This window comes from Hyperolius riggenbachi, chromosome 2 (genome assembly GCF_040937935.1).
Source record: "Hyperolius riggenbachi isolate aHypRig1 chromosome 2, aHypRig1.pri, whole genome shotgun sequence".
In the NCBI taxonomy this organism is placed as follows: Eukaryota; Metazoa; Chordata; class Amphibia; order Anura; family Hyperoliidae; genus Hyperolius; species Hyperolius riggenbachi.
The window spans coordinates 236,948,793-236,975,641 of record NC_090647.1 but is presented as its reverse complement, the minus strand read 5'-3'; the positions used below and the strand labels follow the sequence as shown (position 1 = coordinate 236,975,641).

General features: G+C 42.4%; 1 protein-coding gene across 1 annotated transcript in view; it reads left to right on the top strand.

Moving 5' to 3' along the window:
* Window positions 1-26,849, top strand: part of CFAP47 (cilia and flagella associated protein 47) — a 730,879-nt gene that overhangs the window by 692,402 nt on the left and 11,628 nt on the right. Inside the window, exon 64 of the mRNA XM_068268343.1 lies at window positions 5,805-5,973. Within this exon, the coding sequence (XP_068124444.1) occupies window positions 5,805-5,973 (169 nt within the window). The remainder of the gene's footprint in view (window positions 1-5,804; window positions 5,974-26,849) is intronic.

Sequence of the window (26,849 nt, the reverse complement as noted above, 5' to 3'; positions counted from 1 at the left end):
ATTTTAACTTCTGGGACACTGAAAGAGTGTATTAGTTATATGAGACAATACAACATTCAACATTTTTTTTCAGCGGATACTCAGAAAATACAACAGTTGGATTCTAAAAAAAAGCTCATTTTTAAGACTAGGAGGATAAATACAATTGTTTATCTCATCCGTTTATTTTCACCTCGAGTTTGCTTTAAAAACCTTTTGTAAGCACGTCTGCATTTTTCAGGGTGGGGCGATAACCATGTACTGCTTATCTACATTTATTGGTTCCTAATCAGTCAGGTACAAGCTATGTTCAAAAAAATATACTGAATTAATGTACTTTGTAAGAAAGAAAAAAGTTCTTTCTCCCTTAATTTTTTTTCTGACAAAAGCTCTTTATTAAAAATTTCATAAACGCAGCATAGTAATCATCACTTTTCAAATGTTGCATAACAGGTACAAAATTGTCCAAGCATCTAAAAACTTTTGCAGTAAAACTGATTGAACGACAATAGCAAAAAAGCTGTGTACATATGTTAAATAACTAATAATTATTATTGATAATTTCCTTGTCAATCTTACATAGTCTAGGCCAAACTATCGCATAGTAAACCCAACATGCATTGTAATGAACTATTAGAATGATTGAGGGGGCCGAAAAATCTCTTCCTTAATCCTAGGATAACACACCACGTCTATAAGGTACTATTACGTTAAGCATTTTAACAGAACCTCTCATATACATATCAAACTACTACCCTGTTGCAGGTGAGATGGAAGATTCAAGATACAATATTTAGCAAAACAAATCTAATAGTGAGTAGAATTTTACCCAAGGATCTACATACAGTTTATAAGAGTGTGTAGATTTAATTTCAACCCAACTCATCCATGTCGGGGTAAATTTGTGAACTTTGCATTTTCTCCATTTTATACATGAAGTTGGTATGATTGAACCGTACGTAAATTGTGGAAGGCGGTTTAATTTCTCAGTACTAAGGCTGCCGCTAATGGAAGTCTATGGGTCGCAGGAAAAAACGCATATAAAAACGCATATGCGTTTTCGATGCATTTTCAAACCCGCCTTTTTAAAAACGCTGGTTTTGTTGCATGGTATTGATGAACACATAAAAAACGCACATAATGAAAGTCAATGGGAACACAATGTTATGCGTTTTTCATGCGTTTTCCATGCATCTTTTCCCTAAAAATAATGTTGCTTTGCTGTATTTCCACTTCCTGTTGTCTTCCAAGTGTTTGCATAAATGGAAATATAAAAACTCATGGAAAACGCATATTTGTTTTGTATATGCGAACCGCAAGCGCATTAAAACGCACACAAAACGCATGAAAAATGCATCACAAACGCAGTAAAATGCACAAAAAACGCACACAACGTTAACATAAAACATGACAAAAAACGCAGCCTTTCACACTATGTCATATGTGAACCCAGCCTAATAGATTAAGAAATGATCGCTTTTCTTCACATTTTAACTCCCTGGCTTTCATTTTTAATTTGGTGTCCAGTAAATGGTATCTCTCGTAACACCCCTAAGAATGCATTTAAAATGCTAAGGTGCATTAACCCAAGCTAAACTGATTGCATCTGTTGCCAGGGTTTTCTTTAGTTTGAACGTTTTTTTAAGCTAAAAAGTATGCTCTGCCCTAATCACTGATATAATATAATCCTACTAAAGTCTAAAAAAAAATACACAAGGCTAGTGGTGCCTGAAGAAGTACAAGATTACAAGTTTCACCACTAAATGTAATAAATGCAACACAAATAAACAACAATCACTATACATTAACTATTTGAATGAGTTGTTAAGAATACATATGCAGATAAGTAATTCTGAATCCACTATGACCGGCTTAATGTAGGGGCATAATTAGAAATCACTGGGCCCTCTGCAAAACTTTGGATGTAGCCCCCTCCCTCCATTTTCTAAACTGTGAACCAATGTTATTCTATTGGCTAGTGTGCACTTGAATGTGTTTTCCCCATGCATATAAAAACAGACAGCAGTGAAGCACTGCACGCATTTTCTCTATCAATTACATTTGCTTCTGTGATAAAACGTGCATTTTTCACACATACAGACATACAGGGTGTGCAGAAATGCATACAGAAAAACACATATAGAAAACTGACAGATGAGTGTGCTCTCAGCCACAGCTTATTACCCTCACTCTGTCCATCTCTGATGGAGCAGAACTGGCTCTGCAGACTTCTCTAGCATCATTACACTACAGAGCACTTGGGAAGGGGTAGAAAGGCTGAGGGTAGAACAGCACTGTTTACAAGACCCTGCTGAACACTGAATAGGGACTGTCTAAAAAACTTTGTAGGATCAGCCCCAAGGTTTAGGTAGCCTACTTTTTTTATCATTTCTTGAGCCCACCTCGGGCTCTCTTTAAAGAGAAACGGTGACCAAGAATTGAACGTTATCCCAATCAGTAGCTGATACCCTTTTACATGAGAAATCTATTCCTTTTCACAAACAGACCATCAAGGGGCGCTGTATGACTGATATTGTGGTGAAAGCCCTCCCACAAGCCCTCCCACTCTAAGGACCATGGTACTCCTGGCAGTTTCCTGTCTGTGAACCTTGTTGCATTGTGGGAAATAGCTGTTTACTGCGGTTTCCAACTGCCAAAAAAAAGCATGCAGCAGCTACATCACCTGCCAACAGTAATAAATGTCAGAATGTAAATCAGGGATTTAAAAGATTTTATAATGGGCTAACACTGACTAAATCATTTATACATATTGTAAAAATAAAGCACTTTATTACATTATTTTCACTGGAGTTCCTCTTTAAGGTTAGACTTCAAGGATAATTTGTTAGTTACATACCAAGAAAATGGTTAGGTTTAGGTAGAAGGAATGGTGCTTATCAACACTGAAGAGCCACTAGGAGGTAAGGGCTATGCATCAGGGATAGGCTATGAATCATATATTGGGGACTTTAGGGTGGTAACAGTGCTGTGTTCAGGGATAAGACTCTAATTGCCGGCTTTTGGTGAGATTAAGGTGTCGGAGTTCTAGGCTGATGGCTCAGTACAATAAACACACAGTGACAAGGGAGTAAAAGGTACATGCACTCCAGGTGTATAACCTAGAAATTAGACATTATTAAAGCTAGAAGATGAGCTCCAAAGTCAGGCAATAAAACTTTTTGTTAGAAGAGGAAAGAACTTCATATTTCTTTATCCTTTTTTTTCTTTTCTTTCTTTGTAGCTAAGAGAAAACAATCATTTTTACGTCATTTGTTTTAGAAAACAAATAATGATTTACAAGTTTTCTGTTTGTTTATTAAAACTTTAAATTGTTCAGTGCAGATAAATCAATAATGGAACATGCAGTACAATGGATAACTGTATATGAAATGTGATTTTAATAGGCACTTACAGCAGAAGTCATTTTTATAATTGACAAAGATTTGTGAAGGTTAGGTCACAGCACAGGAGTTGGCTATTTGTATGAATTTAATTTCAGTTGCCAGAAAGGATTAGATTGCGATTATGACATTAAACACGACTGTATTTATTTTGTTTCTATGTAATTTGGATATCTATGCTTCGCAGTGAAAACTTGTTAAAGGTCGAAAGGAGCAATTAAATGGAGGAAGAAATCCTATTATCCAAAATGGTTCTTTAGCAATTTAAATGAATCCTGATTCCAGACAACTGATGACTTATGCAGTGAAAATTATTTTTTCCTTGGTGCTTCATATTATCGCAACAACAGCAGTAGGGTTCTCTGAGGCCTAGCTCCAGGAAAAAAAAAGTGAGAAAAAGGAATTAGAACTTCTGTTGAGTTTTTATTGTCATTAATACTCCTTGCACTTACAATATTTCCCTCACTTCCTGTGTAAACAGGAAATGGATACATTTCACCAACATGGCAGAGACAACAGGGAAGTATACTTTTTTTTTTCCCTTTATGTCTCACACTGAAGCTATGTAGGTCCCAGAGACAGGAAGAGACCAAATATTCCCTTAGTGAAAATATAAATATCAGTAAGAATGCACATGTGGTTATATTTCCTTTTCAAGGGTTAGCAGTTGAAATGAAGTAGGAGTAAACATTTGTTCCCTTGGCAGGAAATGAAAAACTCTATGGATATTAATGGAGCAGCTGAAAATAGTGCAGACAGCACCCTGTTTAAAAAGGCGCCCGGCGCCCGCTATAATAACTGGTGTTGGGGCCTTCATTATGCAAACTGCAGCTACAAATAGATGGTGCTTTGAGCCCACTATTTGTAACTGCAGCTCCCATAGTGGGTGGTCCCTGCATCTATGTGAATGAAGTAGTAGAATATCTTTAAATTTACCGATATTCTACTACCGCTATCCTGCACCATTTTAAACAGGCCCATTTATCAAATATGTGCAGATATTAAGCCTGTTGGCTAAACAGCTACATCAAGTATCACTCACTTTGAAATATTTATCTCCAAAAATAATATTTCTAATTTACACTAAACCTGATTGCTTTCATTATTTGCACTGTTAATTTTGGGTTTGGTTAAGAATTAATTTCCCTTGAATCACATGACAGACTGGTCTGTCTTTTGCTAACTGCAGACATTCAGGCACAGTTACGTACTGTGCATTCCCAGACACACTAGTTGGTATCAGGCAAATCAGGCACATGTGGCTCCAAGGCAAATCAGGCGCCGCCATTGACTTACATTTTAAATATCAGCAAGCCAGTGCCAAAGCGGAAATCCGGGGGCACGGCGGTGCCTGATATTTATTTAGCATTTTTGCTGGGTTTTTCATTTCTTTACTTGCGTGGTTTGGGCGCCTGCAATATTTAGCTGTGTATATCTTTTTTGGCGTGACCGGTGGGATGGTTACTTGCTAGGTGTCAGGAGCAGGGTATATTGGGGGGGGGGGGGGGTGGTAAAGTGTTAGGCATCAGGAAGAGTGTTTGTGCATGTGTGTGTGTGTGGGGGGGGGGGGGGGGGTGGATAAGGTTAGGTGTTGGGAACTAGGGTTTTGTGTGAGAATAGGGTTCATGCCAACCAATAGGAAGCCCCTAATAAAAATTAAAATGCCTACTTATTGGCATTCTTATCATTGTAATGAGTTGTTGTGGCAGGGACAGATGGCGCATAATGGGCTGCAAGTAACAGTAGAAGAATAGAGGAAATTAAGAATAAAATAACAGAAGATGGACGTAAAGAAGAATCTGAACATCAAATAAAAAGAAAGGTGTATGCATACAAAAATCACAGGAGAACATAAAAGTATAAGAAGAGAGAAAAATACAGATAAAAAAACAAAAAAGGAAGAAAAAGTTATTATTTAGTAAATGTATGTACACAGTTTTCGCCATCCTCGCTTTTACAGTGAATCACCCTCCCCATGTTTTCTCTATCTCTATAGAAGTGTTGCACAAAATATAATCCAGTTCATACCCTACAACAATTTCAGATGGATGGGTGGCTTAAAGAAAAAGAAAAGGTGTTATAAATTGCCTGGGGTCCTTTTAACTGTCGCTATTGCACCAATTGCTTAAGGTGTTTGACCTTTCTTTATTTCCCAGGGAGCACAAATGTAGGATGACATAGGTGTAATGTTATTTAAGTCCAACCTGCAATGACAGATTGAACTTCAGTTTGCTGCTGACATTTCTATATTGCTAATCAGTGCTGTAGGAAGAAAAATGTTCCCAGATATTGCAACATTATTTATTGTTGAAATTGCTTCAACATAATCTCGATGTATTTTTTTTTGTCCAGTACTGTGCTACATTTTACATTGTTCCTATGCAAAACCCAATTGCATGCTAATGTTTGTATCATTATACCAAGGTACCCCGAGCCTTTCAGTGCATACTTTCTACCCGGCAGTGACGTGGAATTTTCTGTCTTTCCACAATCCGGAGAACTGTTGCCACTCGGCAGTGCTGGGACTTTGCTTACTGTTGGATTCCAGCCAACTATGTACAGCAAGAAGCACAAAGCTACTTTAGTAGTACAAGTAAGTTGCCACAGTAATAAATGTTAACGTTTATTTTATGTTTAAGCTCTCGGTTTACACACAGCTGTGTTAATTCAATAACATTTAAAGAGAATGCTATACCAGAAGAGTTAATTAACATCTGGCTTGATCATCACTATTTTATTTTTCCTCTGGAAAACAGCTGCAAGTACAAACAAGTGTTATCTCACTTGCCAGTAACCATGATAAAAGACTTAAGATGCCCATACATTACTCCATGGGCAGAACAATTGATCTTTATATAGATCCCTCTCTGATCAGATCTGATCAGAGAGGGATCTATTGCCTGATACACACTGAACACAGATTTCCAATAGATTACAGCATGTAATCTATTGGAATTCTGTGCAGCCATCTCTGCCTACCAGGCCTGCCAGGTCTACACCATATAATGTGTACCCCCAGTCCCATGGTGAGTGTGGAAGTGGTGCTTAGCTCACCTGTCCGCTGGCAGGGCTACTCCAGTGTCCTGTGCCTATCTCTGCCAGGCACCTGTACCCTCTGACCTAATGGCACATGTTTGACCTCGTACATGCTGTCAGGTCACATGGTACAGGTGTCCGGCGGTAAGGAAGAGAAGACACGAGACATAGGAGGTTTGAGTCAGTGTACAGGAGAGCTAGGCACCACTTCCACACTCACCATGGGCCCGGTTGGTTCACATTACACATAGGGGTAGACCGGCTGGGGGTCGTTCAGGCCTGTTGTCCGACGCATTTTGAGCAATATATTTCCAGCATGTTGGATCAGACAGACAGACAAATAACATTTATATTGCGCTTTTCTCCTGGCGGACTCAAAGCGCCAGAGCTGCAGCCACTAGGATGCGCTCTATAGGCAGTAGCAATGTTAGGGAGACTTGCCTAAGGTCTCCTACTGAATAGGTGCTGGCTTACTGAACAGGCAGAGCTGAGATTCGAACCCAGGTCTCCTGTGTCAGAGGCAGAGCCCTTAACCATTACACCATTCAGGATCAATTGTTTTGATCCACTTCAGCCAGAAATCAGTTAAAATTATAATTGGCAGCCACATTGTGGCATCTATCTCTTTATAAGTATTGAATCTGACTGGGATAAAGAGTAAACATTTACTAATGTATGGGCACCTTTACACTACTCATTTTTTATGTGGCAGTGTCAGTCTAACCCTGTCAGTTACTACAAAGCAAGGCCTTTCCAATCCACTGACTTTGTGATGACCCTGTCACCATATATTTGACACAATGTAAGGCATGCTTTCACTACAGATGCGATTTTTTAAAAAAGTGTAATTCTCTACTTGTTTACCCAGCCAATAGGGGAGATCAGAAGGAGAACCAGTGATGTGCTCCCTCCCTTATCTTTTCACTAGCCATATTGTTTTCATAACAGGAAAATGAATTTTGAAGGGTTGCAGACCCCAAAACACACACACACACACACACACACTCTTCCATGCTTAACCACTTCAGGACCACAGGCTTTACCCCTCCTAAATACCAAGTAGGCCATTGCAGCTTTAAGGCCATGCTGCAGAGCTGCACAACACATCACACTAGGCCCCCCCCCCTTTTGTCTGATCGCTCCCCCAATGTTTTTTTTTGTTTTTTTACAAATATTATTGTTCTCTTTTATTTAATAAATTGATGCTATTTTTTATATTTTTCCCTCAATCCCCCCCCCCCCACCCCCGTCTGCCTATCACAGCGAATCGTTTGTGTCCCCCAGGGGGACAGCCATGTCACAGGGCTTTCCCCAGTTCAGCCCTGCTGTAGATCGCAGTGCTTTACATAGTAATTATATGGTGGTTTTGCTGTGTAACAGTCTCCGAGTGGCGATTGCCACTGGGAGACTGAAGGCAGAGCTCTGCTCTGCCTACCAAGCAGGAGATGCGTATGCACGATCTCCTGCAAAACAAAGTCCCAGGCCTCTACGTTGATCGGCGTTAGACAGTCCTGGGGCAGCCGCTGTGGCCACGCCCATCGGCGTGACATGGTCGGCAAGCAATTAATGCTGATGGGTACAGCTCTTCCACCACACCCCACACCAAGTGAACGCTCAAAATATGTAGCTGACCTAAGGATAATTAAATGCAGTGTATGGGCCCTTTATCCATTACTGCTTGTGCTTGCATTCATGCTGTGTTGCAATTGCACAACCAGCAATTTCCATTTGCCGCCATTTGCACTGGAGCACAATCGCAATGTAAATCATGTAAACTGGCAATTGAGTTTGGGGAAAAAACAACACACAGGAGTGGGAAATGAGCCCAGCAATGTGAATCGTAGATGTTCTAGCGATCAGCAAAATGGCTGCAGTCCTCTTTTTGAAGCAGACCACAGCTAGTAAAAAGGACCCTGAATGATATTTGCATCCAGTGGTAAGTAGCCACTGTCAATGTCTAAGACTGTATAATCCCAAATAAGATCACAATATATGTGGGGAACATGAACAAAAAGCTTCAGCAGTGCATTAAATCCATTTTAAAGTACATCTGAACTGAGAGGGAAATGAAGGCTGTCAAATGTATTTACTTTTAAACAATACAAGTTCCCTGGTAGTCCTATTGATTTATTTGGATCTAATAGTGCCGTGCCTGACTCACACACCTGAAACACACATGTAACTAATCTATTCAGACTTAAGTCAGAAACACCTGATTGTCGTGCTTGTTCAGAATCTATGGGTAAAAGTATTTGGTGGTAGAGGATCAGAAGGATAGCCAGGCAATCTACATTGTTTGAAACCCTATTTACACTAAATGCATTGCGTTGAGTTGTGTCACTTTGCGACCCATTTTGGCAAATGGGATGCAATGCAATACAACTCAATGCGATGCATTAAGTATAAGGCCTAAAAGGAACTAAATATGTGAGCTTCCATATCCCTCTCAGTTGAGTCTTCCGTACATGCCGGTCCATGTGTGGTGGCTTCCAGCATGTAGCCCCAGCCTCTTGCACAGAAGCAATGACATTATGTGCAAAGAGGCTGGACAATGTTCCGGTAGTCGGTGTATGGACCGGGCATGTATGTAAAACCGTTATTCAAACTACAAAATGCTTGTAAATGCCCACAAATCGTGCTTCAAATCAGGGCCAAAAATAGTGCTTTAGGAAGTGCAAGCGTTGCTCCCAATGGGCTCCAGGCCTAAGTGTTGCCACTGAGGAGCTCCTGTCTAGTCGGTCAGCATGTTATATATCACCACTCTCTGCTCCAGCCACCCAGTTTTGTAGCAGGAACTGTGGCAAGGACTTTGACAGTAGTCAGGCAGACAAAGGAATTGCTGAAATTATAAGGCATTTATACTTCTATGCAATATGTTTCAAACCTAACAGTTTATAAAGCATCCTAAAGCCAAGAAGGGCACTGTTTATACAGTCACCTCCTACTGAAAACATTTTAAACACTCAAGAGCTGAAGATCAAACAAATTAACAGTTTTGACATAAAAGGCATCTGGTATTTTGGGTAAATTGCAAGCACAGACATAATTTCAAGCATTGCTTATATAGCAGTTCAAATCCAGTTCTTCATTTAACCCAGAAGGCATGAAAAGCATGTATACAATTTGTTTTAGTTATTTTAACCACTTCCGGATACCGGGTGGTTTTGCTGATCGGTGCTGCGTGGGCTCTCCAGCCCGCAGCACCGATCAGCTAGCAGCCAGGCCGATCAGACTTCCCCCCTTTTTTCCCCACTAGGGGGATGTCCTGCTGGGGGGGTCTGATCGCCGCCGACTGCTTGCGCTTGCGGGGGGGCTCTCTTCAAAGCCCCCCTCCGCAGCGCTTCCTGGCCGCCTTCCCCTTCCCTCCCTCTACCTCCCCCTGTGAGCGGCGCAGGACGGAATTCCGTCCTGCGCCTGATGGGATAGGCTTCAGCCTATCAGGTGCCGGCGGTCCCCGGCCAATCAGAGGCCGGGGATCGCCGATCTCCGCCACGGCGCTGCTGCGCAGCAGCGCCGTATACAAGTAAACACCGGGGAAGATCTTCCCCGTGTGTTTACATTTACCCTGCGAGCCACGATCGGCGGCTCGCAGGGTGTTCACGGAGACACCCTCCGTGAACTGACATGGAAAGGCCGCTCATACGAGCGGCCGTTTCCATGCAATCCACTTCAGGATTCAGGGGCGTAGTTAAGCGTACGCCGAATCCTGAAGTGGTTAAGTTCTACATGTATCATTGAGGCCCCTTGAACAATTTTCAGACTGCATTGCACCGCAATACGCTTCCCTGCTGCTTCCGTGCCTCAATGGCCATGCAAGGCTATAGAGACTTGCACAGAACATGCGATGCAATGCGGTGCGGCAGAAGTTGAAAAACCACTGCAATCCTGATGCAAATCTTCAGCGTGTTACTGCATGATCAGTGCCTACCGCCTGGATTATGCAGTGATGCAAGTGTATGCAGGCAGTGTGTGCATGACGGGGTGCGACACGGAGCACATGCGTGGACCGACGGGAACCCCAGTGACGTACTTCCTGCCCAGCAGGAAGTATGTTGCTAGCTTGGGTGCAGGCCTATGCATATGACCCTGTTGACGCACTGTGGTGCAGGGTCATATAAATAATTTCTTCTGTGTAATGTGTTGCTTACACCCCATTGCATTGCAGATTTTAAGTGTAAAATCTGCCTTGAAATCTCCCCAGTGTAGCATGGTTACATCACTTACAATACATAGCATGCCCACAAGATTTTGATTGTACACAAAGGCTAAATAAGATGATAAATGAGTGGGATAAGAAAAAAAAAAATCATGTTATAACTGAAGTGAATGTAGGGTACAGTAGCATGCCAATATACAGCAAAATATAGATATAGGAAGTGTTTCTAATGCTGAAACCAAGGCAAAACTGGGCCCACAACTGCACATGACTATGGCTATTGTTATTGCTGTACACATGTGTTAAGAGCAGATTAGCATGGTCCTATATAACAACTACAGGGGTGCAGTTTAATAAAGAACCTCAATGTCCAGTACTGAGAGACACAGGTCACATTCCTGAATGCTGCTGCTCTGCACTTGTGTGTTTCACTAGCTTCTGCCACAACAGATCAGCTACGTTATATATCTGTGAGCCAAAATATAAGAAATGACAATTCAAAGCAAGTCTTTGTAACAAGGTTGGTGCCCTGAATTTATCTGAAGGTGCAAGTAACATTTTATCTCTGTAGCGGATTCCTTGGTGGTCTGTTCTTTGCAAGCTATATTTATCAGGAATGCCAACACTTGCATTTCATCTCTGGCACGGCCACTTATTTATCTGCATTCCAATTAGGAAATGGAGGTCTGCTTATTAACAAGCTGGTGTAATAGCATTGCCTATCTACAAAGGCTTTGTATATCTCTGCAGGACAGATAGATCTGTGAATGTTGCATATTCCTCAAGATCTCAACAATGTAAGCAGAAGAGAAAACTGTAGAGCAGAATAGAACACACTTATAGGCGGCAATGCATGTAATCTGAGTAGCACAGAAAATGCGCTGATATACTGTAATATGTAAATCCCATGGATCAATGGAAAATAAATTGTTATATGCGGAACAGCATAGCTGTTAACATGGTAAATTATTTCCCAGGGAAATGCTTTAAATATTTTGATGTGAAAGCTAAGACACTCTGATTTTCAAAGGGAAAGTCTGCTTATAGCTAAAGTAAACTCAGGCAGCAACAATGCTGTTAGGGTCTCTCAATCATTTCTTTCCTATCGCAAAAAGCTTACATAAGTATTTTGTATGATAAAAGAAGTTGTCTTTTGTGTATTTGGATGTTGCAGATACATAATTGCTGGGTACCTGGCCAAATTTTAAGCAAGGCCACAAAGGCCATGGCCTATGGCACCAGGAAGCAAGTAGTGGGCAGCGGACTGGCACACTAAGGCAGTTAAACTGCAGCCGTCACAAACCCAGTCCGTGGCCGCCCTGTTTCCACAGGGGCGAGCAGTGGAGCACTGGTCCTGTGCACCCACATCCTGTGCTGTGCTTCCCCCAAATGACAGTGGGCCTTGGGAGGTACAATGTCTAAATCCAGTCCTGGCTGAGTAGAAAAACGGATATAGACATAGATTTACGTTTTTGACATCAGGGCCCTTATCCAATTTACTTTTTCTATCAAATTTTCTCCTAGGTGATCTTTTCACACCTTTTCAATAAAATACCTTGCATGCAAGGTATTGTGAAATTGAAGCCTAAAGTCATGCACACATACTGAACTAAACTCCGATAGCTGTTGACCATCTTCAACAATAATCTAGTGTGTATACAAGAACCCCCGTCATCGCCTGAAGATCTGACAACCAATGCCTGACCAAACCCAAGTGCATTGTTGTCCTACTCACCCCCACCTACTGGAAACTGCTCCATTGTGTACTACATGCCATCTCTCCTTCTCACTTGATAGCAGCAAATGAGTCCCAGCACTCAGACAAACTGCTACAGAGTATTTATGCACACTGGCAAATAAGTCAATTCATACAGGCGCACTCACTGCTATTATAAAGTCAAAGTTCATTCAATATGTTCAGTGCTGACACCACTTTATTTCTCCGACTCAAGGATCAACAGCTTCTTCTCTTATAATTACTTAGCCTTCCACCACACCCTATCACATGGGAGATATAAAGACCACACAGACCAATCAGCACTTTTCTATTCCCAGGTCACCCCCAACCTATACGAGCAAAGCCAGACATGCCAAAAACGTATAAAAAAAGATCAGAGTTTTTATACAACCCTACAGCCCACCCCCCTTCCTTCCATTTTGGTGGCCCAGACAAGCTCTGCTCGTGCCTTTGGTTCCCTGGCCCCCGTGTGCTCAGCCCTCCATCTACCACAGACAAGCTACTTCCTCACCACATGTATTTGCACGTTACGTTCCTCGTGTACACGGTGGTACATTTGCTGTTCGCCATCTGCGCTCAGCAGTTTTAACTTTAAGTGAATGAAACCCAATGAAATGAAACCATCTGCTTCAGCCTTTCCCTGACCACATGGTATTAGATTAAAACAATGAAATCAAACTGTGAATAAGATATCTATACTTTATGGGTTGTTGCTATGTGTTTGATTTTGCATATCACCACTGTGCCCCTTGTTAATGTTAATGCATTGCCATGTGCATACAGTTTTACTTAAAGCGTAGAGACACAAACCTCCATTGAAAAGCTTGTGATTGTCATAAGTTATTTGCATAGTAAAAAGTGTTATTTATGCTGTCAATATCGATTGCATCTCTGGGACTCAAAACAGAATTGTATTTGCATTTTATTTACAGAAACATAGGCTGTGACAAAAACAGAATATGAACGACAGATCTGCTAAACAGTTTTTTCTTTAATCATTTGCAGTTTCTTCCATCTAAAAACTCTGTCTTATCTAGCAAGCGATTTTACTATCTTGCTTCTCAAAATCATGAGAATCTTGCAGCTATTGTTTCTGACGGAAGCAAAATTTTCAGGTTTTACTCTTGAGGCTAAGTTCACATTATGGCACTTAGTCAATTCACTTTTTCTCCAAGTTTTCTGCTAGGAGATACTTTTTCATGTAATGTTCATTATAGCTTTTCAGCACTTTGCAATTAAAAAAATGTACCAACAACTGCTGTATACAGTATACTCAAGTATAAGCTGACCCAAGTATAAGCTGAGCCCCCAACATTTACCTAAAAAAACCTGTAAATATGATTGACCCAGGTATAAACCAAGGGCAGGAGGATATGCAGCAACGTTAAAACGTACATGGAAATCTGCGTACGTTTTTACAGGGCTGTGGAGTCGGTACAAAAATCCACCGACTCCGACTCCTCTGATTAGGTTTCCACCGACTCCGACTCCTCGACTCAGACTCCTCTAATTTGCATATTACAATTTTGTTGATTGAAAGTATGTAACATGAAATTTGTCTCTTAACTGCCAACGCTTAGGAATTTTAAAATACAACTGAAGTGAGAGGGATATGGAGGCTGCCACATTTATTCCCTTTTAAACAATACCAGTTACCTGGCTAGCCAGATGATTTTCTGCCTCTTATACTTTTTGTCATAGACTAAAACTAGTCCTTGGTAAGGGTACTTGTAGAAGACAGGAACAAAGAACATCTATCAGGCCCTAGGCAATGTAACTGTGGGTACATGTAAGAGTGATGTGCAGGTACTCTGCAGGGGAATGAGAGGATTATTCCTGTGTTACACATTCTTCATGCACAATCTGAACATGGATCAGGCCCTAGGCAATGTAACTGTGGGTACATGTAAGAGTGATGTGCAGGTACTCTGCAGGGGAATGAAGGGATTATTTCTCTATTACACATTCTTCATGCACAATCTGACCATGGATCAGGCCCTAGGCAATGTAACTGTGGGTACATGTAAGAGTGATGTGCAGGTACTCTGCAGGGGAATGAAGGGATTATTCCTCTATTACACATTCTTCATGCACAATCTGAACATGGATCAGGCCCTAGGCAATGTAACTGTGGGTACATGTAAGAGTGATGTGCAGGTACTCTGCAGGGGAATGAGGGGATTATTCCTCTATTACACATTCTTCATGCACAATCTGAACATGGATCAGGCCCTAGGCAATGTAACTGTGGGTACATGTAAGAGTGATGTGCAGGTACTCTGCAGGAGAATGAGGCGATTCTTCCCCTATAACACATTCTTCAGGTACAATCTGAACATGGATCAGGCCCTAGGCAATGTAACTGTGGGTACATGTAAGAGTGATCTGCAGGTTTTCTGCAGGGGAATGAAGGGATTATTCCTTTATTACACATTCTTCATGCACAATCTGAATATGGATCAGGCCCTAGGCAATGTAACTGTGGGCACATGTAAGAGTGAAGTGCAGGTACTCTGCAGGGGAATGAGGGGATTATTCCTCTATTACACATTCTTCATGCACAATCTGAACATGGAACAGGCCCTAGGCAATGTAACTGTGGGTACATGTAAGAGTGATGTGCAGGTACTCTGCAGGGGAATGAAGGGATTATTCCTCTATTACACATTCTTCATTTACAATCTGAACCAGGTTTATGGGTGATAGACAACACCTCTGTGTTCAATGTGTACAACATTCTCAGTGGATTCCCTGCAGCTCTGTGGAAAATGCATATGTAGAGGATAGTACTACTGTCTAACTTAAAGTAAACCTGAGACAGATGAAAGTTTTATACATACCTGGGGCTTCCTCCAGCCCACGCCAGGTTAATCAGTCCCTCGCTGTCCTCCTCCGCCACCTGGATCTTCTGCTATGGGTCCAGATACTTGAGCTAATCGTGCGTAGTGTGCATGCACACACTCCGCCGCCGGGAGCGTACTACACCTGCGCAGATCTATTGCGCAGGTGCAGAATGTTCCTGGCTGTTGACTATGCTGACTGGCTGAATTACTCGGACTCATAGCAGAAGATCCAGGTGGCAGAGGAGGACAGCGAGGGACTGATTAGCCTGAAGGGGGCTGGAGAAAGCCCCGATATGTATATAAAACTTTTTTTTTCATCTGTCTCAGGTACCCTTTAAAGGGAACCTAAACTGAGAAGGATATGTTTTTTTTCCTTTTAAAATAATACCAGTTGCCTGACTCTCCTGCTGATCCTCTGCCTCTAATACTTTTAGCCACAGCCCCTCAACAAGCATGCAGATCAGGTGCTCTGACTGAAGTCAGACTGGATTAGCTGCATGCTTGTTTCAGGTGTGTGATTCAACCACTACTGTGCACATAGAGATCAACAGGACTGGCAAGCAACTGGTACCATTTAAATGGAAACATCCATATCCCTCTCAGTTAAGGTTCCCTTTAATTCATAGTCACCAAACCAAATGTTAACAACATATCAAATTATTTGATTTCATGAGCAAAGGGAGTACATACATTTGCATAAACCAACATCAACGCAGAATTATTTCCATCTCATTGACCATCTCTATTAGTGACATATTGTAGCTACACATCAGACTTTATTCTTACAGCATAGATGTTATTTAGTATATATAAGAGATTCCTGTGTACACATCATATATACAGTCACAATCAGATATGTATATCTGACTTTAAAAATATGGGTAACTATTTTTTTATTGGTTTATTTCATTTTTGTGGACTAAGCACAGCTATTACTGTGTATGTAAATTATTTATGATGACTATTATCTGAGAAATTGTATACAATGAACAGAGGCGCCAAAAGTATAAGATTAGATTAAATGAGCTTAAAAACCAACTTAAATGGCAAAATTGAAGGAGGAAGTGGTGGTCTTACCTCCCTCAAGCAGACACGACAACGACTGCGATTCAGACAGTCAAACACATTTATTAGGAACTCCAAAAAGAAATGCAACGCGTTTCGCAGGTTCAACCCCGCTTCATCAGGCAATATAGGGAGGAGTATCAAACAATCTGCACAAGGATTCAAATTAAGCGCCTCTTTACACTATTGGGGCTCTTGGTGTTCCCTGTTATTATCTGAGAAATAGAACATTTTATCATATTTTCTATTTTAATTACAGTTTAAATTCATTAGGAGTTGGAGTCGGTTTTTTCTCCCGACTCCGACTCCAGGTGCCCAAAAATGCCCCGACTCCTCGAATCCGACTCCACAGCCCTGCATTTTTACGCATTGCCATGATGAAAATACGTGTTAGTATGCGTACATGCATCTGACGTCGCAATGTCACTATGATACTGATGGCAGCGGTGGTTTTGTTGTTTTCTGGTTTTCTGCTGCTCCCATTGCCCTCTGGGAGATTTGAAGGAGCAGTTAGACTGTGATGCAGTTCCCCATCAGGTCCTCTCTGGCTGGTGAGTGCTGATTGGCCAGTATGGGTGTGATGTTTTTCAAATTTTGCTGAGCCAACGGCTGGTGATTTACATACCTGTTTCCCATCAGGTTCTCTCATTATTCTCTGCTCTGTGATTGGATCCTGGTATTCACACTTGTTTGATTGGTCCATTTGATCTTATAGAGATTGTATATAAATGCCTGTTTGTTTGTTACTCTTGTGAGTGAGCCTACACAGCTTGAGGAAGGAGTATACTTCCGAAACAGTGTCTATCGCTGTCCCTGGGCTTTATCTCTTTCATGCAATAAAGAGCTTTAAATACGTGGTACTGCTGATCTCTGCTTTTGCTGTTTGGGGTGCTGCTGGACTACAGCACCATATCACGTCTATCCTCACTGGAGTGCCTAGCAACCTCGCCTAATATGTGTAGAGTAATGCAGCACTAGTGGTGACCATGTTATTCCCTTTCGGCCACCAGACCGCACTGTCCTCTGTGTCCCGCTGAGTGTCCATGTCAGAATATGCAGCTTGGTGAGAGTGTTTCTTACCACTCTGCGCTGTGTTGGGATGTCTTTTCCTGTCAGTCGCAGACTCATTGCTATGAAGCCCTCTATTGGCGCACGTGATAAGAGAAGCACTAGATGGGGTCATTGCAATAGACCTGTGACGCAACCTGCGCATAGCAACTTTACCGCAGTTTAGTGCATCAGGCCCTATGTGTGTTGCATTATGCACTCATTATAATTATTATTAAAATGTACATAAGGAATTATATGGGCAGTTGGTCTATATGGAGCAACACAGTTCAACAAAACAGTTCAAAAACACAGTTCAACAAAACAGCGCAATGGAAGACACATGAGACCATGTCCTGTTACTAAACTCGGCAGCAATAAGTGCTGGCGAGCTCTTAAATTAGGCGATGGAAGCATCTCCTAATCCAATTACATTTACACTCCCCTGGCCGTTAACAAACTTGCTTGGGTGATAAAATCCCCCAGCGAGTTCCTTATACCCTATCCTGTTACATTTTTCATGCTGCCAGGAAGTGATGCTTCCTGTCAGACATGTGCGTTAGCCTAGACCTGCTAAAAAAACAGGTCTAACCCGCTAAAGGGCCACTGCATCTGGTTGCATGTTGCGCCTCTGCATCAGGGGGTCTACTTTAATAAATACACCCCCACAGTTCCCAGTCAGGCTGTCCGTGATTGCCGGAATAGCCCCCCCACCCTGCTGGTTCTCACCCCAAGTCCCGAAACTGTAACTACAGTATCTTGGAGCCCCAGCAAAGCATCTTTGAAGTTTCCACTGGGGCTCACCATTGGTTCACTGTCTGGACCAATGAAAATGGTCGGGACTTGCGGCGTGAGGCGGCTGATGGTAAATTACTCAAGGGTTGCCTGGCTTCAGCGATCATGGACGGCCTGACAGGAAGCTCCTGGGATCTTCTTATTAAAGGAGCCCCCCAGATGCAGCGGTAAAAGACGGCGGCGGATGCATCTCTGGGGAGCGAGGCAGCAGTGCCGTCGTGCTGAAGGACAGCACTACAGCACAAAATCTTGGTCCCCATCACCCGGAATATGGGAGCATCACTCAGACTTTTACCTAATTAACGCTCCCTAATGTTCGGCCATAGCACGAGTGAAACTGGCAATAGGATTTGCCGGTAATCCTCATGCGATGGCAAGGGGATAAGTAGCTCGCAGCTGCAAGCTACTTATCACCTTGAATAGGATATGGCCCATAGGGCTGGATCCAATTCGTAAGGGGGAATAGTATTTAACGCCGCCTCAGAAATTAGAGCCAGCATGAAGAGCCGTCATTCGGCTTACCCTGCGCCGAACTGAGCTGCGCCGCCACAAAATGTACTTGTTTTCACACCTTACCAATAAAACACCTTTTAGGTCACCAGCAAGCAAGAAAATATTCACAATAATTTTGGCAGTTCTTTTGTACCTAGTTTTTGGTACTTTTTCAATTACAAAATGCTGAAAAGTTGTTTTAAATAGAATGTGAAAAGTTATCTCCTAGGAGAAATCTAAGAAGAAAAAGTGAACTGGATTTTGAACATACAAGATTCTTTCCAGCCTTTTAGAGCTCATGTAATTTTTTGCCAGCTGTTTTACAGAACTTTGTTGGTTGTGTTGATCATTTTAGTTCTTTGGTTATTTCTGTGATACCACCATTTATTATGGTAAAATTGAGTAGATTTTAATGAAACCATATAGTTAAAAAAAATATGATATACCGATTGTGGTTATTATTGCTTTTTATATCTTCTTCATTTCTATGACTTGCATATGCTTATTTTCACACCTACGCATGGTTGTCTGAACAGCAATGGATCTGTGTGCTTACAGCCTTATTGTTATGCATAGTCAAGCTTCTAGCAGTGTTGTGAAAATGTATTTGACCTTTCCTGATTTCTCTTATTATTGCACAGTTTTCATTTAGTGAAAAAGTTTAATATTAGCTAAACCGAACCTAAATAAACTTTAAGTTTTACATTTGTACTTTGTGTATTTAAAGAACAAAGATAAACCACAAAACAATCAATGTTAAAAATACATTTTCCCTCAAACTTAAAGCACACCTGTAACTTAAAAAATAAATAATACATACTTACCCACATAAAGGGAACACCTCTGGATGGTCTGGAGACTTCCACTGTCCTCCTCAACCCAACCGCTGCTGGTTGAGACCCACTTCTAATTTGCTTCTCAGATATGTTCTCATGAACATGCAAATCTCTGTGTATGAGTGAAGCCATACTCATACATGTGCATACTCTTCCACAGAGGAGAGTGTGGCCTTGAGGACATATTCAACAAGCTCTTGTCGGATATGTTCAGAGAGATCCTGCACAACAGTGGTATCCAGAGGCTTCCCTCTACATGGGTATCTACTGTACAGGACTCAATAAAAAGTCTTCATTACACATATAAGTTACCTAGAAATTCACTGCTTTTCTTAGAAATTCACTACTGCTGTATTTTTTGTTTATTTAGCATTATTAACTACTTAACGTCCGCCTCCCACCAATGGACATGAGCGGAGCAGCAGCCCCAGGATCGCCTAATGCCAATCAGATTGCAGTCCTGAGGGTGTATTTTGCTGGGGATCGCCCGCATCCCCGCTTGAATGATGGAGCTCAGCTCCGTCATCAGTCTCCCAGTGGCGATTAGCATCAAAAAGAAAAAAGACTGTTGAACCAGGCACTGCAGTTTATTCTGTTTTAATAGTGTTTTCAGTGTGAATGAAATCACCACTTGTATAAAAATGTCTTGCATTCAAAGAGGTAGGTACAAAAAATAATGTGCAAACATCTTGTGCATTCAAAGAACTGCATGAAGAGGATGTCCTACCATATCAGAGGGTGGCGGTGGTGGGTGCAGGGCAAAAAGGGTAGCCTAACGGCCGTATCGCTCAGCAGTGCTTCTTCCGAGGCTGATCCACGGCTGAAGTGGATCAGCCTCGGAAGAAGCACCGCTAAGCGAAACGGCCGTTAGGCTACCCTTTTTGCCCTGCACCCACCACCGCCACCCTCTGATATGGTAGAACATCCTCTTCATGCAGTTCTTTGAATGCACAAGATGTTTGCACATTATTTTTTGTACCTACCTTTTGAATGCAAGAAATTTTCATACAAGTGGTGATTTCATTCACACTAAAAACACTATTAAAACAGAATCAACTGCAGTGCCTGGTTCAACAGTCCTTTTTCTTTTTGATGCTGATCCTTAGTACTCCATTTCGCTATTTAATCATGAGCACGCAGTGTCTGTAATATTGCCAAGGTGGCGTTATTTTTAATCTGTCGACTCTTACTTCCAGTGATACGGCTGAGGATTCCGTAGTGCCGGCAGCTATCCAGTTCTAGTTTTTTTATCCCAATGGCTGATGCCTATGACAGCCGATCGCTATGATTGGCTGGTAGGGGAGAGGGAGGGACGGGTAGAAGAAATTAAAAAAAAAGCAATATTTATAAAAAAAAAACAATTATTAAATATTTGTATAAAAACAAACAAACATGCTGAAAAGGGATAAGAGCCCACCAACAGAGAGCTGTGTTGGTGGGCAGAAAAGGGGGGGTGAATCACTTGTGTGCTTAGTTGTACGGCCCTGCAGCGAGGCCTTAAAGCTGCAGTGGCCTAATTTGTGAAAAATTGCCTGGTCATTATGGGGGTGTAAGCCTACGGTCCTCAAGTGGTTAAACTGTCTTATCAGTAGCTGCGAATACTCTGCTGGGATCTCTGCTGGCTCTTTCCTCATACATAAACACTGATGAACCCTTTCAGTGCACCCTGGAAAATGAATTCTAGTTAAAGGTTTTTTTAGGCTTTCCATAAATTGTAATGAAGGATTTTTTTCCTATAAATATAATCATGCTATAGCTAATCCATTAGAGCAGAGAAGACCTACTGAGTTTTGTTCCACTTTAATGACTAGTAGCACCACTATAGGATGCTGAGAATGTAGCATGTGTACAGCAGCCCCTTATCCCCTTCGAAGCGTTGGCAAGAGATCAGACTAGTAAATCATCTCAGCCGAGCACAAGCCTAGGGCATTGTTCACCTACTCACCCCTCCTGCTCCGTGCCACTTCTTCATTTGGTACACTCTTGGCTTGCTTCCATAGCAATACATTGGTAGCCTGTACAGAACCCTGCTCCGATCTGTTGCCTGCGGGATTGAGGCCTAATTCCCTCCTTACACGTGTATATGAGGCTTCAAACCGCAATAATTGAAACCAAACTCTTTCCACAACTTGATACCAATATTTTACATTGCTGTGGAGAAGATGTAGCCCATTGTAGTAGAACTAGGTGATATTGTTTAGGGGGAAACTTTTTTTTGTGTTTTTCAGGAAAAAAGGTGTGTAGGGGGGGGGGGGGGGAGCTGGAGGACCAACAGCCAGACCCCAAATACAGGTACAAGAGACGCGACAAACCCCACTTCAAAGTACTTCACTCAGCGCAAGATGGCCGACCATGTCGGACAGGCGGTCCCTTCCAGCGGGACCTCGTCTCCTACTCCTGCCTCTGCTAAGAGCCTGGACGATATATGGTCCTTCCTACGAGGTCTCCCTACAAAACAGGATATAGACTCCCAAACTGACCTTATCCTCTCCACTACGAGGTCGGAGGTAGCAGCGCTTAGGGAGGTTGTCACGGGGGTCGCAGACCTAGTCACAGCGGTGGAGGCAGACATCTTGCAGCTTCGACTCAAACTTAAAAATCTGAAAACAGCCTCAGACCGTCAGTCTACACTTAACAGTGGTTATCGCTCCCATCTCGAAGACCTGCAGAATAGGGGTAGGAGGAACAATGTCCGTCTGAAAGGCCTTCCCGAAGCCACCCTCAATGAGGACTTACAGGACACTGTGCAGGCCATCTTTGACAAAATACTGGGCCAAGTCCATTCACCCCTGATCCGCTTAGACAGAGTACACCGCGCCCTTAAACCTGCAACACAGGGTGAAGCACCTCCTCATGATGTGATATGCAGAATCCACCACTTTCCCATCAAATAAGCTATAATGACAGCGGCACGCAGACAAGGCCCAATTGACTTTGATGGAGCACAAATATCCCTATTCCAAGATCTGGCACCTTATACCCTAGCACAACACTGGGCTCTCAAGCCACTATTGCAAGCTCTCCAAGATGAAGGAGCGACCTACAAATAGGGATTTCCCTTCCATCTGCAAGCAAAATTGGGATCTCGTGTTGCAACTTTACGAACACCGGCAGATGTCCCGGCTTTTTGCACAGCCCTGGGGATAGATGTGGTAGAGTTACTTAACTGGGACCCAGACTCTTTAATCATGAATACCTCACAGAAACAATGCAAAAAGAAGCCATGAACGACCAACCCCTGTGAGTATGTCTCTGATCTCTGGATTTCCCGCCTCTACCGTTTTTTTTTTTTTTTCGCTTTACATATGGGTTACTCTGTTTACTGAATCTAGTCGCCCACTACTGTTGTTGCTATATTTGACTAGAACTGTAACGTTCATCATACCTCTGTGGCCTAGAGTACTATCTGATGGACTCTTGCCTTTTACTGGGGCCTATATCATCTCTATATACTGCATAAATCCACTCAGAGAAAGAAGCTCGAATCACCTGAACTGGAACTTTATATCTGTTTATTTTATTTTTTGAAAATAACTATTATATTTTGTTCCCAATAGGCCTCAGTTTTCAAACTGACGTTTCAATTCTATATCAGTATGATAGTACAAATAATTAACGATCTCTGGTTATTATACCTGTTATTTTGTTATATTATATGACACTAAAACGCTCTCCATGGCATGTACAGTCTCATTAACCCTCAAATTCCTCACATCACAATCTCTTGTAATATTTAATGATGGACTAAACTGCACCAGTATGCAGTAAGGGTGCTCTATATGGTTTATATCCTATGAGATTTTACATGCCCGGAGCTCTGGAACACCCCTTGTTGTTGACAGGTTACTTTGTTCCCCACCCATTATGACCGTAAAGGTCACAAAAAATGTTTTAGATGTCCCTGACATTATCATAAGAATTTTGAATCTGATATTCATAGCAGGGCCTTTTTCCTGCTCACTGTTCTTCTCACTCCCTCCCCTTCTTTATATACTCTTTGGCCTTCCCTTTTTCTTCTCAAGAGATTCCGTCAGTCCTGTCCGGTCCCCATTCATAAGCCCTCTATCACTACACAATGCCGCTTAAAGTACGGACCCTAAACACGAAGGGACCCAAACATCCCAGAGAAACGCAGAGCACTCTTGCAACAACTACATAAGCAGAGAGTTCAAATTGCCTTTCTCCAAGAAACGCACTTCAAGGGAGATTCTAACCCAAAGCTAACAAATAAACACTATACGCATGCTTACTTTAGCAATTCACCAGATATGAAGGCTAAAGGAGTTGCTATTCTGATTTCTAAAGATGTTAATTTCACCTTCCTGCAAGAGCACAAAGACTCTACAGGCCGTTTCTTGTTCGTAAAGGATACCTACCTCTCGAGAAAGATATCATTAGGCACCTATTATGCTCCCAATAGTGGACAACCAGCCTTTCTAGTCAGGGCCCTCGAAGCCCTTCACCTTTTTGCAGAAGGTAGTCTGATTCTGGGAGGGGACTTAAATATGATACTTGATCCTCTGATTGATTCCTCCTCTGGTAAGAGCTCCCTGACTAGCAAAGCCATAAATAGGTGCAGAAAGGAACTATTAGTTGATATTTGGAGGGTACAACACCCTACTGAATGTGACTTTAACTTCTATTCATACACACACACACAACTCCTATTCCCGAATTGACCCCATTTTATTTCTCAAAATGTATTATCAGAGAGTCTTGAATCAGATATAGGGACTATATTGTTATCTGATCATTCTCCTGTCACACTGGAAATCGGTCTTAGACCCAAGAATCACCTTTCTAGGCAGTGGAGGATGAATACAGGATGTTGAATTCAAACAATCGATCCTTTCCACCCTAACATCTTACTTTCAAATAAACTCTTCTGACGAGGTCCCCTCTCCCACTCTCTGGGAAGTGCACAAATGCGTAATCAGAGGCAAAATGATACAGGAAGCTAGCTTTAGGAACAAACAAAGACAAGCAGAAATCCTGAATAGCGTAACTATCATTAGGCAACTAGAATTATGCCATAAGCTCTCCCTCTTTATCCCAGACCGAGAAACTCTTAAAACAGAGCGGGGAAAAACAACGCCAATTTATTTTCCACAAAGAAAAACTCATAGCTGCCAAATGCAAGAGAGCATTCTATGAATATGGAAACAAGTGCAGTAAAATGTTAGCGAGAGCCCTCCGAGAGAAACTAATATAAACCATATTCAGGACAAAACAGGCTCCTAAAAGATTCGTTCTGAATCTATTGCAAGAGTCTTCCATGACTTCTACGAGTCATTATATAATCTACCCTCTACCACCCTTTCTCATCCCGACTGACATGTATGCATTAAGTCATATATCCAAGAATCCGGCCTACCTTCCCTATCTGAGCAGGTCAGTTCAGAACTAGAACACCCTATTACAGAATTAGAACTTTGTCAAGCTATTAAGGAGTCAGTCTCGGGCAAAGCTCCAGGTCCAGATGGACTTCCACTGGAATATTATAAGGCATTCAAAGACACCCTGATTCCCCATCTACTTCTCTCAATGCCTTGATTGAAGGAGAAGATAATACTCTACAACTCCCCAGGGATATGCTAGCAGCCCAGATTGTTGTCATACCAAAATCTGGTAAGGACGCCACCTTGTGCTCAAACTATCGCCCTATCTCACTTTTAAATGTAGATCTTAAATTATTCGCCAAAGTCCTAGATAAAGGAATGTCTGCTTTAATGGACATACAGTACTTGTGCACCCTGACCAGGCGGGATTTATTCCCTGTCGAGAGGCAAGAGACAACACCATACGTACAATTGATATCATCCAATAAGCACATAAATCACATGTCCCCCTATTACTTCTATCTACAGCCGCTGAAAAGGCATTTGATAGAGTTGATTGGGAATTTTTGAAGGCCACATTAAAACACTTAGGCTTAGGCCCTCACATGCTTAAATTGATCCTAACTCTATATTCCGCTCCCACAGCACAGGTTAGAGTTAATGGTGTTGTCTCTTCCCGCTTCTCAAATGCCAACGGCACTAGACAGGGCTGCCCCCTTTCTCCCTTAATTTTCACTATATCTCTTGAGCCTCTTTTACGCTCGAATCGCAAGAACCCTGATATATCTGGCCCTAATCTCCCTACATCTGAGCACAAGGTGGCGGCCTATGCCGATGACCTACTTTTCTATTTAACAAATCCCTATATCTCACTACCATCATTGGAGTTAGAACTCGAAAGATATCGCTCTCTTGCTAATTTTAAAATCAACCCTGACAAATGCCAAGCGATGGGAGTTTCTATGTCCAAGGATCTTAGTTCACTCATACAATATATATAACTTTCCTTACAAATGGTCACCGCATGCTATCACATACTTGTGAATTCGTATTCCATCAGTATTAAGTAACCTATATAATATGAACGTTACACCTCTACTCAAGACTCTGGACAGTGACCTGTTGAGATGGGATAAACCCCACTTTACATGGCTAGGCCAGATAAATATCTTAAAAATGAACATTATGCCACTCCTTTTATATCTATATTGTCACGATCGGTGTAGCAGAGAGAGGGTCTGATTACCGGTGAACTGCAGTATCACCGAAAATGCAGAATATACCCGATTATCGATGATCTGCAGTATCACCGATAATCCGATATAACGCTAACCTCTGAACACCTGAGTAGTGTAAGTGCTTGGTGCAACAGTAATACCTCGAGGACTAAGCCTCAGAAACAAGTGCCGTACAGTATGAAGTACGGCAGCAATACAGATTCCTTCCGAAGGCCTGGACTCTCCCGGGGGAGGAGTCAGGCGGAGCGTAGGAAGGACAGAACGTGAGTGACACCTAAGAGAGAGTGTCACTAACAGATATGGGAACTGCCTCTAACAGTAAGGTCAGTTCTCGAAGTCAGGCAAGCCAGGTCGTAACACACGGACAAATACAGTACAGATTCAGAACGCAGAGGCGGAGACTAATAAACAAGCAGGGTTCGGCAACAGGGTATCAGAAATATCGGGGTACAGAATCAGGAGTCAGATGCAGAGTCTAAGAGCGAGCCGAGGTTCGGCAACAGGGTATCAGAATGACAAGGTACAAGATCTGAATACAGAAGAATAATAACAAGCTTGAGGAACCTGAGGAGCAGGTTCCCAATGAATACAGGATGGGCCCTGGGGCAGTAAATACAGAGCTGGCCCTGTGGAGCAGGTGCCCAGCAAATACAGCGCTGGCCCTGGGGAGCAGGTGCCCAGCAAATACAGAGCTGGCCCTGTGGAGCAGGTGCCCAGCGCATACAGTGCTGGCCCTGAGTAGCAGGTGCCCAGCAAATACAGAGCTGGCCCTGGGGAGCAGGTGCCCAGCAGATACAGAACTGGCCCTGTGGAGCAGGTGCCCAGCACATACAGTGCTGGCCCTGGGGAGCAGGTGCCCAGCAAATACAGAGCTGGCCCTGTGA